General features: G+C 36.5%; 1 protein-coding gene across 1 annotated transcript in view; it reads right to left on the minus strand.

The window, feature by feature from the left end:
* FOCAD (focadhesin) overlaps positions 1 to 13,082 on the minus strand; it is a 331,523-nt gene that overhangs the window by 211,772 nt on the left and 106,669 nt on the right. The window contains exons 9-11 of the mRNA XM_011930353.1: positions 12,373 to 12,460; positions 9,137 to 9,339; positions 1,186 to 1,443 (exon numbers count right to left, since the gene is read on the minus strand). Of these exons, the coding sequence (XP_011785743.1) occupies positions 1,186 to 1,443; positions 9,137 to 9,339; positions 12,373 to 12,460 (549 nt within the window). The remainder of the gene's footprint in view (positions 1 to 1,185; positions 1,444 to 9,136; positions 9,340 to 12,372; positions 12,461 to 13,082) is intronic.

A 13,082-nucleotide genomic window follows, 5' to 3' on the forward strand; every position in this document is an offset into this window, starting at 1 on the left:
TACATTAACTTCATATCTGTTTTTTTTTTTTTTTTTCTTTTGAGACAGAGTCCCAGGCTGAAGTGCAGTGACACGATCTCGGCTCACTGCAACCTCCACCTCCTGAGTTCAAGCAATTCTCCTGCCTAAGCCTCCTGAGTAGCTGGGATTACAGGTGCACTTCACTGCACCTGACTAACTTTTGTATTTTAGTAGAAACAAGGTTTTGCCATGTTGGCCATGGTCTCAAACTCTTGACCTCAAGTGATCCGCCCACCTCAGCCTTCCAAAGTGCTGGGCTTACACGCAAAAGCCACTGCAGTCACTTAACCTCATGTCTCAAATAAACACATTTGCCCCTTTTCTACCATCAAATTTTTTCCTCTAGGAACACATACATCACTTTTCCATTGGGAGATGGAAGGTTTCTTTATCATTCTTGAAAAGAAACCCAAGCACTAATAAACAGAGGATAACAAAAATGTCAAAACTACTTGGTTAGAAAATCTTTCCTTTATAGGAAATGCATTCTAGAGATTCTATCAATTGGAGAAAAAGAAAGTCACAGGTTATTATGCTAAATATGTGGTTAGTGTAAAAGGCTGGGGAAAGAAGTCTTATTAACGCCTGACTGCTTTCTCATTACATCTAAGTTCTGTGCAGATAGGAAGAGAAATTGTTTACCCTCATATCCTAGCATGGAGATCTGTACCATACATAGTAAAGAGTCAATATTTTTTAGCTTATTAAATGACTCAGGAAAGATAGTATCAAACTGCAAGAAGTTAAAAAGATATTAATGTCTATTGTATAGGCTCCCTTATCCTGAAGTGATTAATCTGTATCCACTTTAAATGATCAACATTAGAACTAATGGATATGTATCTTGGAATAGGTTCCAAGAGTTGGCAAAAGCATTACAAAATAGCAAATCCACCAAAAAATTGGAAGAAGCAGAATAGCACCATGTGCAGATTTCCTTGCAAAGTATGATTCCATTTAAAACATGTTTGCACCATTAAGTATACATCAACTCAGAGTAAGGAAAAAGAAGAAAAAAATGGAAGGATAAAGATAGCAAGAAAAAAAAAAAATCATCAACCCATAATAAAACTCTGCTGCAAATAATCCACAAAGCAGGAATCATCTACAATTCCAATGATTAAGCTTTTTTCTCATTATTGTTCCATCACTCTCTTGCTTTACCTGGGAGGAATCTGCTTGGGCTAATTCTGTAGTGACCTTCAGTATTTGGTGAAGATTCTGTCCTTTGTCTTCAACAAGGAGGTGAGCCAGCAGAAGAAAAGCAGGCACAGGGATCACAGTAGTAATAGGAAGCAATGACTCTACTGAAGTCAACCAGTCACTTGCAGCAGACGAGTCTCTCATTACTTCAAGAATCCTCCAGGCTGTAAATATTGAACCATACACACTGGTTACAGGGCACGCAAGCTTGTAGGAGAGCTGAAAAATAAAGACAAGAGAAGCATAAATAAGTGAGATAAATATATTTGTCAGAAATATATTTTTGGCATTCGTATATTTCATTGTAAGATATCACTCCTTCCAAAAAATGAATACAAATTGAATTACTGCCAAAATCTTCTCTGCACATAATTGAGGTAATAAGATTACACAAAGAGAAAAGAGTTGTTAGATGGAACTCTAGAAGAGTTTTATCACAACTTTTCCTCATATTTACCATTCATTCCCCATTAAGGCAGAAAATATGAATCAATATACAAGATCCAGAGGCAATTGTGTTTGGAAAAAGCTATTATCACTAAAAAAGTATTCACCAATGAGAAGAAAGATACAAAAAAAAAATACTGTATTTGCCCAGCTCCAGGCCCTACGCAGAAGCAATTTGGGGCAGATGGCAGACTTGGACTGAGGACAATTCATTTCTGTAACAGACAGTACGTTGATAGGAACAAAGTTGGTTCAGCTGGAGCCTGGGAATTCATTAATAATTGTAACTTGTGCAATAGGAAATGGCCTGACAGCTCTAAGCTGAAACAATACCCAGAGATGATATTATCCTAAATTAATCTGAGAAATGGCTCCTCGCAGAAATAAAGTAGTGCAGACAGGGTCAGAGGGTAGCCAAGGTGAGCTCTGTAAATAAACAACTCAGGAGAAGTCACAGACATTAAAGAATCATTAGACATTGCTTGCTAATAAAGTAATTCAAATCATGTAGAGTACTTTGTGACAGATTAGAAATCTCTAGATTATAACTGTCTGGTCAATAGAGGCTGACTTATATGAATCAGGGTAACAATTGAAAGGATGGAAAGTAAAAGTTAAGCTTTATAAAATTTTTAAATAACAGCTTTATTGAGATATAATTTGCATACTATAAAAGGCACCCTTTTAAAGTTTACAACTTATTGGATTTTAGCAATTCATTTCTAGAACTGTGTAACCAACATCACTATCTAATTTTAGAACATTTTCATCAACCCAAACAAAAATCCCATACCCATTGATAGTCACTCCTTACTCCCCCAACCCCACCTCCAGCCCTTGGCAACCACTACTCTACTCTGGTTCTATACTGGCCATTTCAAATACGAAACACATAATACGTGGTCCTTTGTGACCAGCTTCTTTCACTTAGCATGTTTTCAAGGTTCATCCATGTTGTTACTTGTATCAATAACTCATTTCTTTTTATTGCCAAATAATATTGCATTGTATGGATATACCATATTTTGTTTATCCATTATCAGTTGATGGATATTTAGGTTGTTTCCACATTTTGGCTCTAACGAATAATGATGCTATGAACACTCCCGTAAAAGTTTTTGTGAGGTTATAAGTATTCAATTTTCTTGAGCATATATCTAAGAGTAGATATGAAATGTCTTTGACAATTAAATGTCACAGTAAAAACAAATGAGGAAGCTCTCATTGTATTGATATAAAAAGATTCCCCCAAGTGAAAATATAAGATACAGATACCATGACTGGAATGCTATCAATTTTTTTTTCAAAGAGAGTGAGGAGAAAAAGAAAATGTAGTTGTTTGTATATGCAAAGAAAAGTATGTGGACAAACACAGAAGAAATTAGTAACCACTAAATCATCTTCTGTTTTGGAGAGTGAGAACTGGACAGCTGGAATCAAAAGGCAAGAAGGCAGCATTCATTATATGCAATTTTCTACTGTCTGAACCATTTGAATACATTACTATTTCAAGAAAATTACAAATTTTAAAAATTAAATATCTAAGTTTATATAGGTCCAGCTCTCTAAGAATATTTCTCTTCCCAAGAAGAAGGAGTTCATTAACAACGATGGCCAAGTTTTTTAGACTAATGACAAACACCATAAAATTTAAAGGGCCAGGACTTCAGCACAGCCATGCCAGCTATCAGCCATTACACAATTTTTTTAAGCCTTACTTTACTCGTTTGTAAAATTTAAGAAATGACTACTTTCCCGCTTAGGTGGTAATATCTATAAAACACCTAGCACAGTGCCTGAAATTGCAAAATAAAAGGAAATAGTATTGCTGTCATCTTCAGAAGAGAAAAATAAAACTCACGCAAATGAATATAATTTGGAAATTACCATGAACCACAAGTTGAGTAAAAGCAACAATATAACAGGGACATGTAAGAGGAAACAATGAAACAGAAAGCAATCCTAGGTTACTTGAACTGTTATGTCCAGGTTTAGGCTCTTAAGTTTGTTTGTTTGTTTGTTTGCCTAAGGTTAAAGCAGCAGGAGAAATTGTCCCATTGAGTGACAGCTGCCACTGGTACAGTCCCAGGGCAAGGATGCAATCAAGAGTTTTCTCTCAGCACCAGCTACCAAATCCTGGCCCCACAGCCTGAGGGAGGACCTGTGACAGTGCTAGTAAGCTTTGCTTTTAGAGGAGAAAGTAGGTATTAAAAATAAAAGGCTTATGTTACATGAATTATATACCAATAAAAAATAAATCACAGAAAAATACATTTAAATAAATACTGGGTGGTTGTAAGACATCTTTTATAGGTATAAAATAACTGAGAATCTTTATTTTAAAAAAGATTTAATAAAAATGTGCAGGTACATTAAGTAGTAACAATAAGACATCTGATAGTCGGCCGGGCGCGGTGGCTCAAGCCTGTAATCCCAGCACTTTGGGAGGCCGAGACGGGCGGATCACGAGGTCAGGAGATCGAGACCATCCTGGCTAACACGGTGAAACGCCATCTCTACTAAAAAATACAAAAAACTAGCCGGGTGACGTGGCGGGCGCCTGTAGTCCCAGCTGCTTGGGAGGCTGAGGCAGGAGAATGGCATAAACCTGGGAGGCGGAGCTTGCAGTGAGCTGAGACCCAGCCACTGCACTCCAGCCTGGGCGGCAGAGCGAGACTCCGTCTCAAAAAAAAAAAAAAAAAAGACATCTGATAGTACTTCTTTGTCAAAATAGGTCTGAAAAAGAAATTGTGAACAATACTGATTTTCATTAACTGTAAAGAATGGCATTAATCTATAATAGTGACTAAAACAGGCTTAGCAAAAGTAGAGAGTGGGTATAGGAACTCAAACTTATAGACCCTTAAAAGTAAGACAGATTTTTGCTAGAGGATATCAGTCACTCACCAGTCAAGCACTATGAAGACTCTAGCACTATGAAGACCATGACAAAGACTCTAGACATGAGTTGAGAGATTTGGGAGTGGTTTATTATAACCAAGAGATAACACACACCATCCTCAGTCCCACGTCTTTCAGAAGATGATGATAGAAGCACATCTAAGACTTACCAATTCCTTTCTAAGTTTCAACCAGAAGTCTAAAAAAACTTTATTTCAATATACTACTAATTCACAGTTCGTTTCCCTGTAAATCTGAAGTACAACTGTTATTTACTCCCAAGTTCAGCACAAAGATGATAAAATATTGTGCCAAAAAAAAAAAACAAAGAAAGAAAACAAAATGAAAGTGCTGGTAACTGGATATAGGCTCTAGAATCAAACAAAATCTGAACTCCAACTCTACCCTTCACTACCTGCGTAATCCAGACAAACTAACCTCTCTAATCTCAGTTTCCTAGCTTGTAAAATAAGTATTTCAAGAATATCATCAGTGAAATGCAAAACAAAACCACAATGAAATATCACTTTACACCTACTAGGATGGCTAAATCAAAAAGATAAGACAGTAACAACAGTTGGCGAGGACGGGGAGAAATTGGAACCCTCATACACTGCTGGTGGGAATGTAGAATAGTGCAGCCCCTTTGGAAAACAATCTGTCCATTCCCCCCAACAGTGAAACATAGAGTAATCACCTTATCTAGCAATTCTACTCCTCGGTATCTACTCAAGAGAAATGAAAACATTTGTCCACACAAAAACTGATACATGAATGGTTATAGCAGCATTAGAGCCAAAAAATGGAAAAGAGCCAGAAATTCATCAACAAAAGAACAGGAAAGTAAATGTAAGGTATCCATACAATGGAATATTAGCTATAAGAGAAAATGAGGCACTGCTACATGGCACATGCTACAACATGGACAAACCTTGAAGACATTATACTAAGTGAAAAAAGCCACTCACAAAGGACCACTTATTGTATGATTATATTTGAAGGAAATGTCCAGAATAGGCAAATCCATATAGAGACAGCAAGCAGATTAGAGACTGCCTAGCCTGAGGGATGAGGAAAAAATGGGGGAATTAGGGAGTGATGACTACTAGTGCAGGGGTTTTTTAGGATAATAAAAATAAAAATGTTCTAAAGTTGATTGTGGTAATGAATATATAATGCTGTGAATATACTAAAAGTCATTGAATTGTACACTTTAAATGAGTGAAGGGCATATGTGAATTACATTTCAATAAAGCTATTAAAAAAGAATTGGGTTCCCACTGCATGACGGTAAGTTATTTACCTCCTTTATGCCTCAGTTAACTCTTAGGTAAAATGAGATCAATAATTTTACCTACTTCAAAGAGTGTGAGACAAAATCAAATTAGTTAATACAAGCCAAAGTGCTTAAAATGAAGCCTGCACATATGAAGTGCTCAATAAACAACACCATGAAGGTGGCGTTTTGTTACCCACTTTACCAGGGCCCAGATACCACATAGATTCAGTCACTAGTCCAAGGCCACACAGCTGGAAATAGATTTAAAAAAAAAAAGAAAAGATACCTATTTCATAGTTATTGTAAGAAATATGAGTTGACCCACATAATAACTTCTAGCATACCGCACATGCTCAATAAATGTTAACTTTAGCTATAAGTAGGACAATGACAATTCCTTGCAAATTTTATGATTTTTAAGAAACAAATATTCTGCTTACTTTATACTACTTCAAAGCAATTTCAAATAAAATCCACTTGGCAAAGCTTTATTACCAAAGACCCAAAAGTACCATATTTAATTTTTAAAAACACACATAAGAATGAATAAACACATGGTAGACCCCAGCTCAGTCAAGTTGTCTCTAAATTGTTCTGCTGACTAAAACAGTTCCATAGAAATGAATTTTGCCTCCTGCACAATTACAAGAATTTAACTTTTAAGTCTTCTTTTCCACTTCATCTCACCCATCCACCCTTACTCCCCTCCAAAAAAAACTTTTCTGATTCTGTCTTACTTTCTGAGCCAGTTACTCAATTTGTTAACTTTCAGCTCCACATCCACCCTTCTTTGTCTATGTGATCTTACAGTTGTGCCTTTTCAGCATTTCTCCTTTGCCCTCTGGTCTAATGTTAGACCTTGCCAATAGAGAGCACAGGAGAGACATTGCAAGGAAAGGAAGAAGGGGCTTCTCTTCAGGTTCCTGTGTGCTTCTTTGATTTCTCCTACCACGGCTGCTAGGAACATGCAGGATATCCCAGAGGTGGCTTCCAGTGGACCAGCTCAGCCAATTCCAGCCTGCTCACACCACAACAAGTGGTTTCCTGTGGACCAGTTCTAGCCTATGGCACCCCAGCAGACTATATCACCCAGTAGGCCTTCTCCACATTCTCTCCTACCAGGTCTGACTCTCAGTGTTGTCTGGGGAGACCTTTTTAGTTCCTTCCGTGGGAACTCTGCCTTGGTCTTAGCTTAGAGGTAGTAGCTGCTGCATACATATACTACTGTAATATTCCTTAGATGCTTTTTTTAATAAGTTTTTGTAACTAAACACCTCTTACTAATAATTATTTGCATTAAGTTTTCCTTGCTCAAATTGTCAGTGTGTTTTCTCTTTCCTGACTGGAATCTGACTCATACACTGATGCAGTCTCTCTTTTATCCCCCACGTTCTCTTGTGGGAGTAGAGGGGAACAAGGAGGAAGCAGAATGTTTCAAGCCCTTTAGAATTTACAATTAGTGTTCAATTTTTTATTTTTTTAATATTTATTAATTTATTTAATTTTGCCTGGGGAGAATGCAATAGGTAGTTTTAAATATCACATTTAATAGCCAAGATCACACCAGTGCACTCCAGCCTAAGCGGCAAAGTGAGACCCCGTCTCAAAAAAAAAAAAAAAAAAAAATCGAATAGTCAAATAATCTTGACTTGGGAAAGAGGCTGGGAATATTTGGCTGAGTCTTGAAGAATGAATAGTTCAGGCAGATGACATAAAACAGCATTCTGTACAAAAGCAAAGATTCAGGAAGAGACTTGAAGAGTTTGGGGCATGTTAAATTCACAGGTGTGACTGGAATGTAAAGTTCCACATAGGAGCAGGAAAAAAAAGCCAATAGTAAAATGTGGCTTAAATGTTTTAAAACAGTGATCATATATCTACTGAAAGTCTCCTTAAAGCAGCACAGTATCATAAGGGCTATAAGATATTTATAGCCCTAATAGTAATTCTGCCCCTCCCCTTTACCAGCTGCTAAAGAGAAAGTCCAGATATTAGTGTTGATGAATAAGATTCACACACATCTGAGCAAACAGTAAATGAAGTACTTATGTATTAGAGTTGGGGTGATCCTAAGTAAATAACACGTGTGATTTAAAGGAACAGAATTCTTGCCCTGCCCCCACTCCCATTCAAGATCCAATCATTGTTCTATATGGGCAAACCAAGAGGTAAAGTAAAAAAGCTACTAGAATTTCTTTTTGTCAGATTTTGTACTCCTATTAGGGCTGATGCAAGAACTTCTCTCTCTTAATTCAAATCAAATACCTGTTTCAAGTTTTAAAGTTTTAGCCAAACAATTAGGATTTAGGAAGCTGTAATAAACATTCTATTTGCCTATAATTATTGGCCAGTTTCTGCTACATGCTCAAACAAGAAATAATAATGACTGGATTTGTGCTGCTGGAGCATTTAACATAAGAGGTATCTCTGCTTTTGCAGATGAAGCCACAACCATCACTCTAGTTTGTATTTACATAGTGCCGCTCTTCATGGAGATTTAAGATGCTTCGCCAGCTTCATCTTATTCAATCCTCGTTTCATCGCCATAAGAGGAGTTGGAAAATAATGCTTCATTTTGATAAAGACAAAACTCATATATCATAACAAAAAAAGTCTGGTAAATCTAGGCCTAGAACCCAACCAATATCCAAACCATGACAATACTTGTACATTATTGTAACAGGAAAAGTGAGACTGAAAAAGCAGAAGGAGGAAGGCAGGATTGGAAAAGGAATGTGGCAGGCCTGTTGTCTTCCAGTTGGAGGCAGCAGAATAGGGGCATACACAGGGGACATCGAGAGTCATTATGCCAGGGAATATGGCAAGAGGTACCATATTAAATAAGGAAGTTTTAGTTCTTACTGATATCAGAAGTTTCAGGCATTTGAGGACTATTTCCCACCCTGGATTATCCCAGATCTAGCAATATGCTGTACTTAACCAACAGTATAATTTTAAAACATGATTCCATGTTAAAATATATTACAGAAGTATCAGGTTAAATAGAATTAGTTCCTTTTCTGAAGAACCCTTCAGGATCTTTAACTAGTATTGTGCACTGGATTTTCAAAGAAGAAAAGATAAATCATTTCCAAACTTATTTCACGACAGGACTACTATCCCTTCTTATAGTCCAGAAGAATATGTTAAGATCTCCAACAGCATTACCTGATTGAATGATAAAGTCTGATAACAAACAGATGCTTCATCAGGAGGCAAGATTATCCGTATACCTAAATTCCACATCGACACTTTATTTAAGAGAAACAAGGATAGATTCATTACCTTTTGGTGGTCATCTCTGTAACATTCCTGCTGTATCATTTCCAAAAGGTTCAGAGCCAACTGCTGCCTAGAGGGACCTTCTTCATCCATAGATATACAGTCTTCCAAGGCAGTAGAAGATAGTATCTGCAGAATTGGCATCACTAACAGCAGAGAAGACTTTGGGATTTTCTGATCCTCAGTAACAGAGAGGAGCTTCAAAGCTATTCATCAAAATAATAACGCACATTTTTAAAAATTAATACCACGGTCAAACAAAATGCAATTTTGCTTAAGAGTGATAAGCAAGAAAGTTTCCTTGCCTTTTACAACTGGGTCAGACATATAACTAGGATGATAAATTTTATCCTAAGATGAAACAAAAGGAGTATAAAAAACTATTATATAGAATAAGCTGTTAATGTATGTAACTGAAAAATTGATGATACTCTTTTAGGTCAATATAAATTTTTTTAAAAATACAATTCAACATTTGTCCTTAATATCCTCTGAGATGCTAGTATTGCCCTCAGCAAACAGAGCTAAGAGACCAAGAATTCCTGGATCAGTGGACAACAAGGCCAACGTACATGCTTCCTTTACAAATGCAGCTAAGAATCCTATTAGCAGATGCTTAAGTAAACAGCAAAGTGAAGCAGGACTGCCCTTCAGCTGTAATTGCTAAGAAGGAGATTGTGAAAGTCCCAAAGTCCAGAACCAAAATAACAACAACAAACAAACAAAAAATTTAGTGAATGGTTCTTTAATATGGAAACAACTTACACATCAGATACATACAGTTATGCAATAACTGAGTTACATGTACAGTATTAACTGAATGAGTTAAGGCATAAATATATTTTTTTCACAATAATTTCTCAAAGTGATGTAATTAACCCTGATTTACTAAAAGATGTTATTCATGGGCTTCAAAGTTACATTATCAAAATATTCTACTGATTTCCCCACTACAACAAAAATAATTCTTCAAGCCTTGAATCATGTCAATGAGTTGTCAGCATTTTATTTTACATCGAGGTCAAACCTTAACATGATATTAAGTACAAACACCTGTTACTCTAACACTACTAATTTACTTTTCTTGCCTAAATGTTGGTCTTAATCCATAATTGTTTCTGATACCGTCTCTACTAAAAATCCATTATCTTTAATATAACAGGAAATGAATATAATACCAATATTTTAATAGCCTCTATTATAAACCTAAATATTCCAGGCATTTTTATAAATTGCTATTCATAATCAAGGCTACAGTTAACAATTACATAGTGTAATATTACATTAATGTAAAAATAAACATATACATAAATCTTTTAAATTTGGAATAATCAGTATTCTCTTGGTGATCCTATTTCTTTGAATACTCTTTCCCCATAGCTCTTCCTTACTTTCTGACAAGACATATTGGCTTAGCAGTGCTCAGCACAGTTTATTCACTCCAAGGTAACTTTAAGTCAGAGACATTGGTTTACAAGAGAAAGAAAAAGTCTGCTAACCAGCAAATAATGAAAGTATTTGAGTGTTTGATACTGTATTATCTTTCTCTTACACATGAACCACAATATAAGAACATAGCTTCAGAATTTGAAATGTAGCTTTTCAGAGGCTTTAAAATTTTTTTGTCAAAAAACAAAATCCATTCATACGAAATGTCTAGAAAAGGCAAATCTATAGAGACAAAAAGCAGATTAGTGTTTCTCTGGGGCTGAGGGTGAAAATGAGGATTAACTACAAACGGTCACAAGAAATTTTGGGCGGATGATGGAAATATTCTAAAACTAAATAGTGGTGCTGGTTGCACAAATCTATAAATTTACTAGAAAACACTTTATTCTGAATTTTATGGTACATAAATTACACTTCAATAAAGCTGTTTTAAAAAATAAAACTATAGCTGTCAGAAGTACCAGCACTGGTAAATTATACTTATGGGAAGATCCCATGTGCACTGCTATAAGAAAAAGGCAAAAACGGGATCAGACTGTGGAGGGAAGGCATAAGCAAACATAAAGCCAGTAACCAAATGCAGGGTAGGAATCAAAGCCTAGGAGCCAAGGATCCCCTCCATGTGCTAAAGCCATTTCCAAGACATGCTATAGGTGAAAGAGCAATTCACTCCCAAAATCATGAATTAAAATGCCCAGAAGAATGAGCTATACAGTAAGTATTTACCTCACACACTTTTCCTTTCTTTCTTTTTTTTTTTTTTGAGACAGAGTTTCGCTCTTGTTGCCCAAGCTGGAGTGCAATGGCATGATCTTGGCTCACTACAACCTCTGCCTCCCAGGTTCAGGTGATTCTCTTGCCTCAGCCTCCCAAATCACTGGGATTACAGGCGTGCACCACCACGCCCGGCTAATTTTTTTTGTATTTTTAGTAGAAACAGGGTTTCACCATATCAGCCAGGCTTGGTCTCAAACTCCTGACCTCAGGTGACCCACCCACCTCAGCCTCCCAAAGTGCTGGGATTACAGGCATAAGCCACCACGCCTGGCCTCTCACGTACTTTTTAAAAATAAGAATGGCAGTATATTAAAATATCATGGCACTATACAGCATAATTTAGAGCTCTCATTGTTATGTGGATTATTTTGGATCAGACCAAGTAAAGTGGGGCAACACCAATGTAAAAGCCACATTTTAAAAGTATGACTTGTTTACCAATCTGCCAGATAGAGCAACTAGCTTCTTTACCACATTCTTCTTAACTAGAACATTTTTGCCTCTCTTGGCCCGCTCCTTCACTTTTCTTTAAATCAATACTGGACTGTCAAAAGAATATTATCTTTCATTTGTTCTAGCTAGATTAAAGCAATAACCGTAAGTTAAATTCTGTTCAATGTACCACATTTTGAATAGTAAAAGTATGGAGAATTTTAAAATAACTGCAACTACTAAACACTTTTCTTTCAAGGATTTTATACTAAAGCTTTCTATTTTGCTATACAATGCCGAATAAGGTGATATGCCATTCAATATATTCCTGAATGTTACTGCTATATAAGGTCAGATTATAACCTGCCAATATGCAGCCAAGATACTTGGTAAATTATGTTATATCAAAGCTTGCACAAGGTAATACCTAATTAGACAAGAAAAAAATTCTATTTTATAATTTTAAAAATTACAGATGGAAACTCAAAATACACAGGATAGCATGATACATAGTTCAAGTGAATCCTGTCAATACTCATGTTATATCTGCATTTTACTCTAGTGACTGTATTTTTATTTACCTAGATTTAAGATTGGCTTCTGCTGACTTGCTGGAGTCTGTAGAAGTAGTAAAGCTATTCCAATTATGACCAGTTCAACAGGAAAATCCTAAAAGAACAGAGGGGGGAAAAGGAGTTGTTAAAGAAGTTCCCAGAACCATGGCTTTGTAACATGTATCCAGGAAGAATATATTTAATATGAAAGACTGTAAGCCTATTACACAAATTTATTCATACAACAAGTGTGCTCTACTAAAGAAAGAATTGGTCAGCCAGGCGCGGCAGCTCACGCCTGTAATTCCAACACTTTGGGAGGCCGAGGCGGGTGGATCACGAGGTCAGGAGTTTGAGACTAGCCCAGCCAACTTGGTGAAACTCCGTCTCTACTAAAAAAACACAAAAAAATTAGCTGGGAGTGGTAGCAGGCACCTGTAATCCCAGCTACTCATGAGGCAGAGGCAGAGAATTGCTTGACTCGGGAGGCGGAGGTTGCAGTGAGCCAAGATGGTGACACTGCACTCTAGCCTGGGTGGCAAAGCAAGACTCCATCTCAAAAAAAAAAGAGAAAGAATTGGTCGATGCCACACGCTTACACATAAATTCAAAATGTTGTATTATATGGCCAAAAAGCAAGAAGCTATAAACCAAATAATTCAGAGGGAAAACTCAACACAACAGATCAGCAAGTCTTCTAAACAGTCAATGTTTGCAAACCATTGAAAGTTGCCTAA

The sequence above is a fragment of the Colobus angolensis genome, unplaced genomic scaffold (genome assembly GCF_000951035.1).
Source record: "Colobus angolensis palliatus isolate OR3802 unplaced genomic scaffold, Cang.pa_1.0 Scaffold86, whole genome shotgun sequence".
NCBI classification, from domain to species: domain Eukaryota; kingdom Metazoa; phylum Chordata; class Mammalia; order Primates; family Cercopithecidae; genus Colobus; species Colobus angolensis.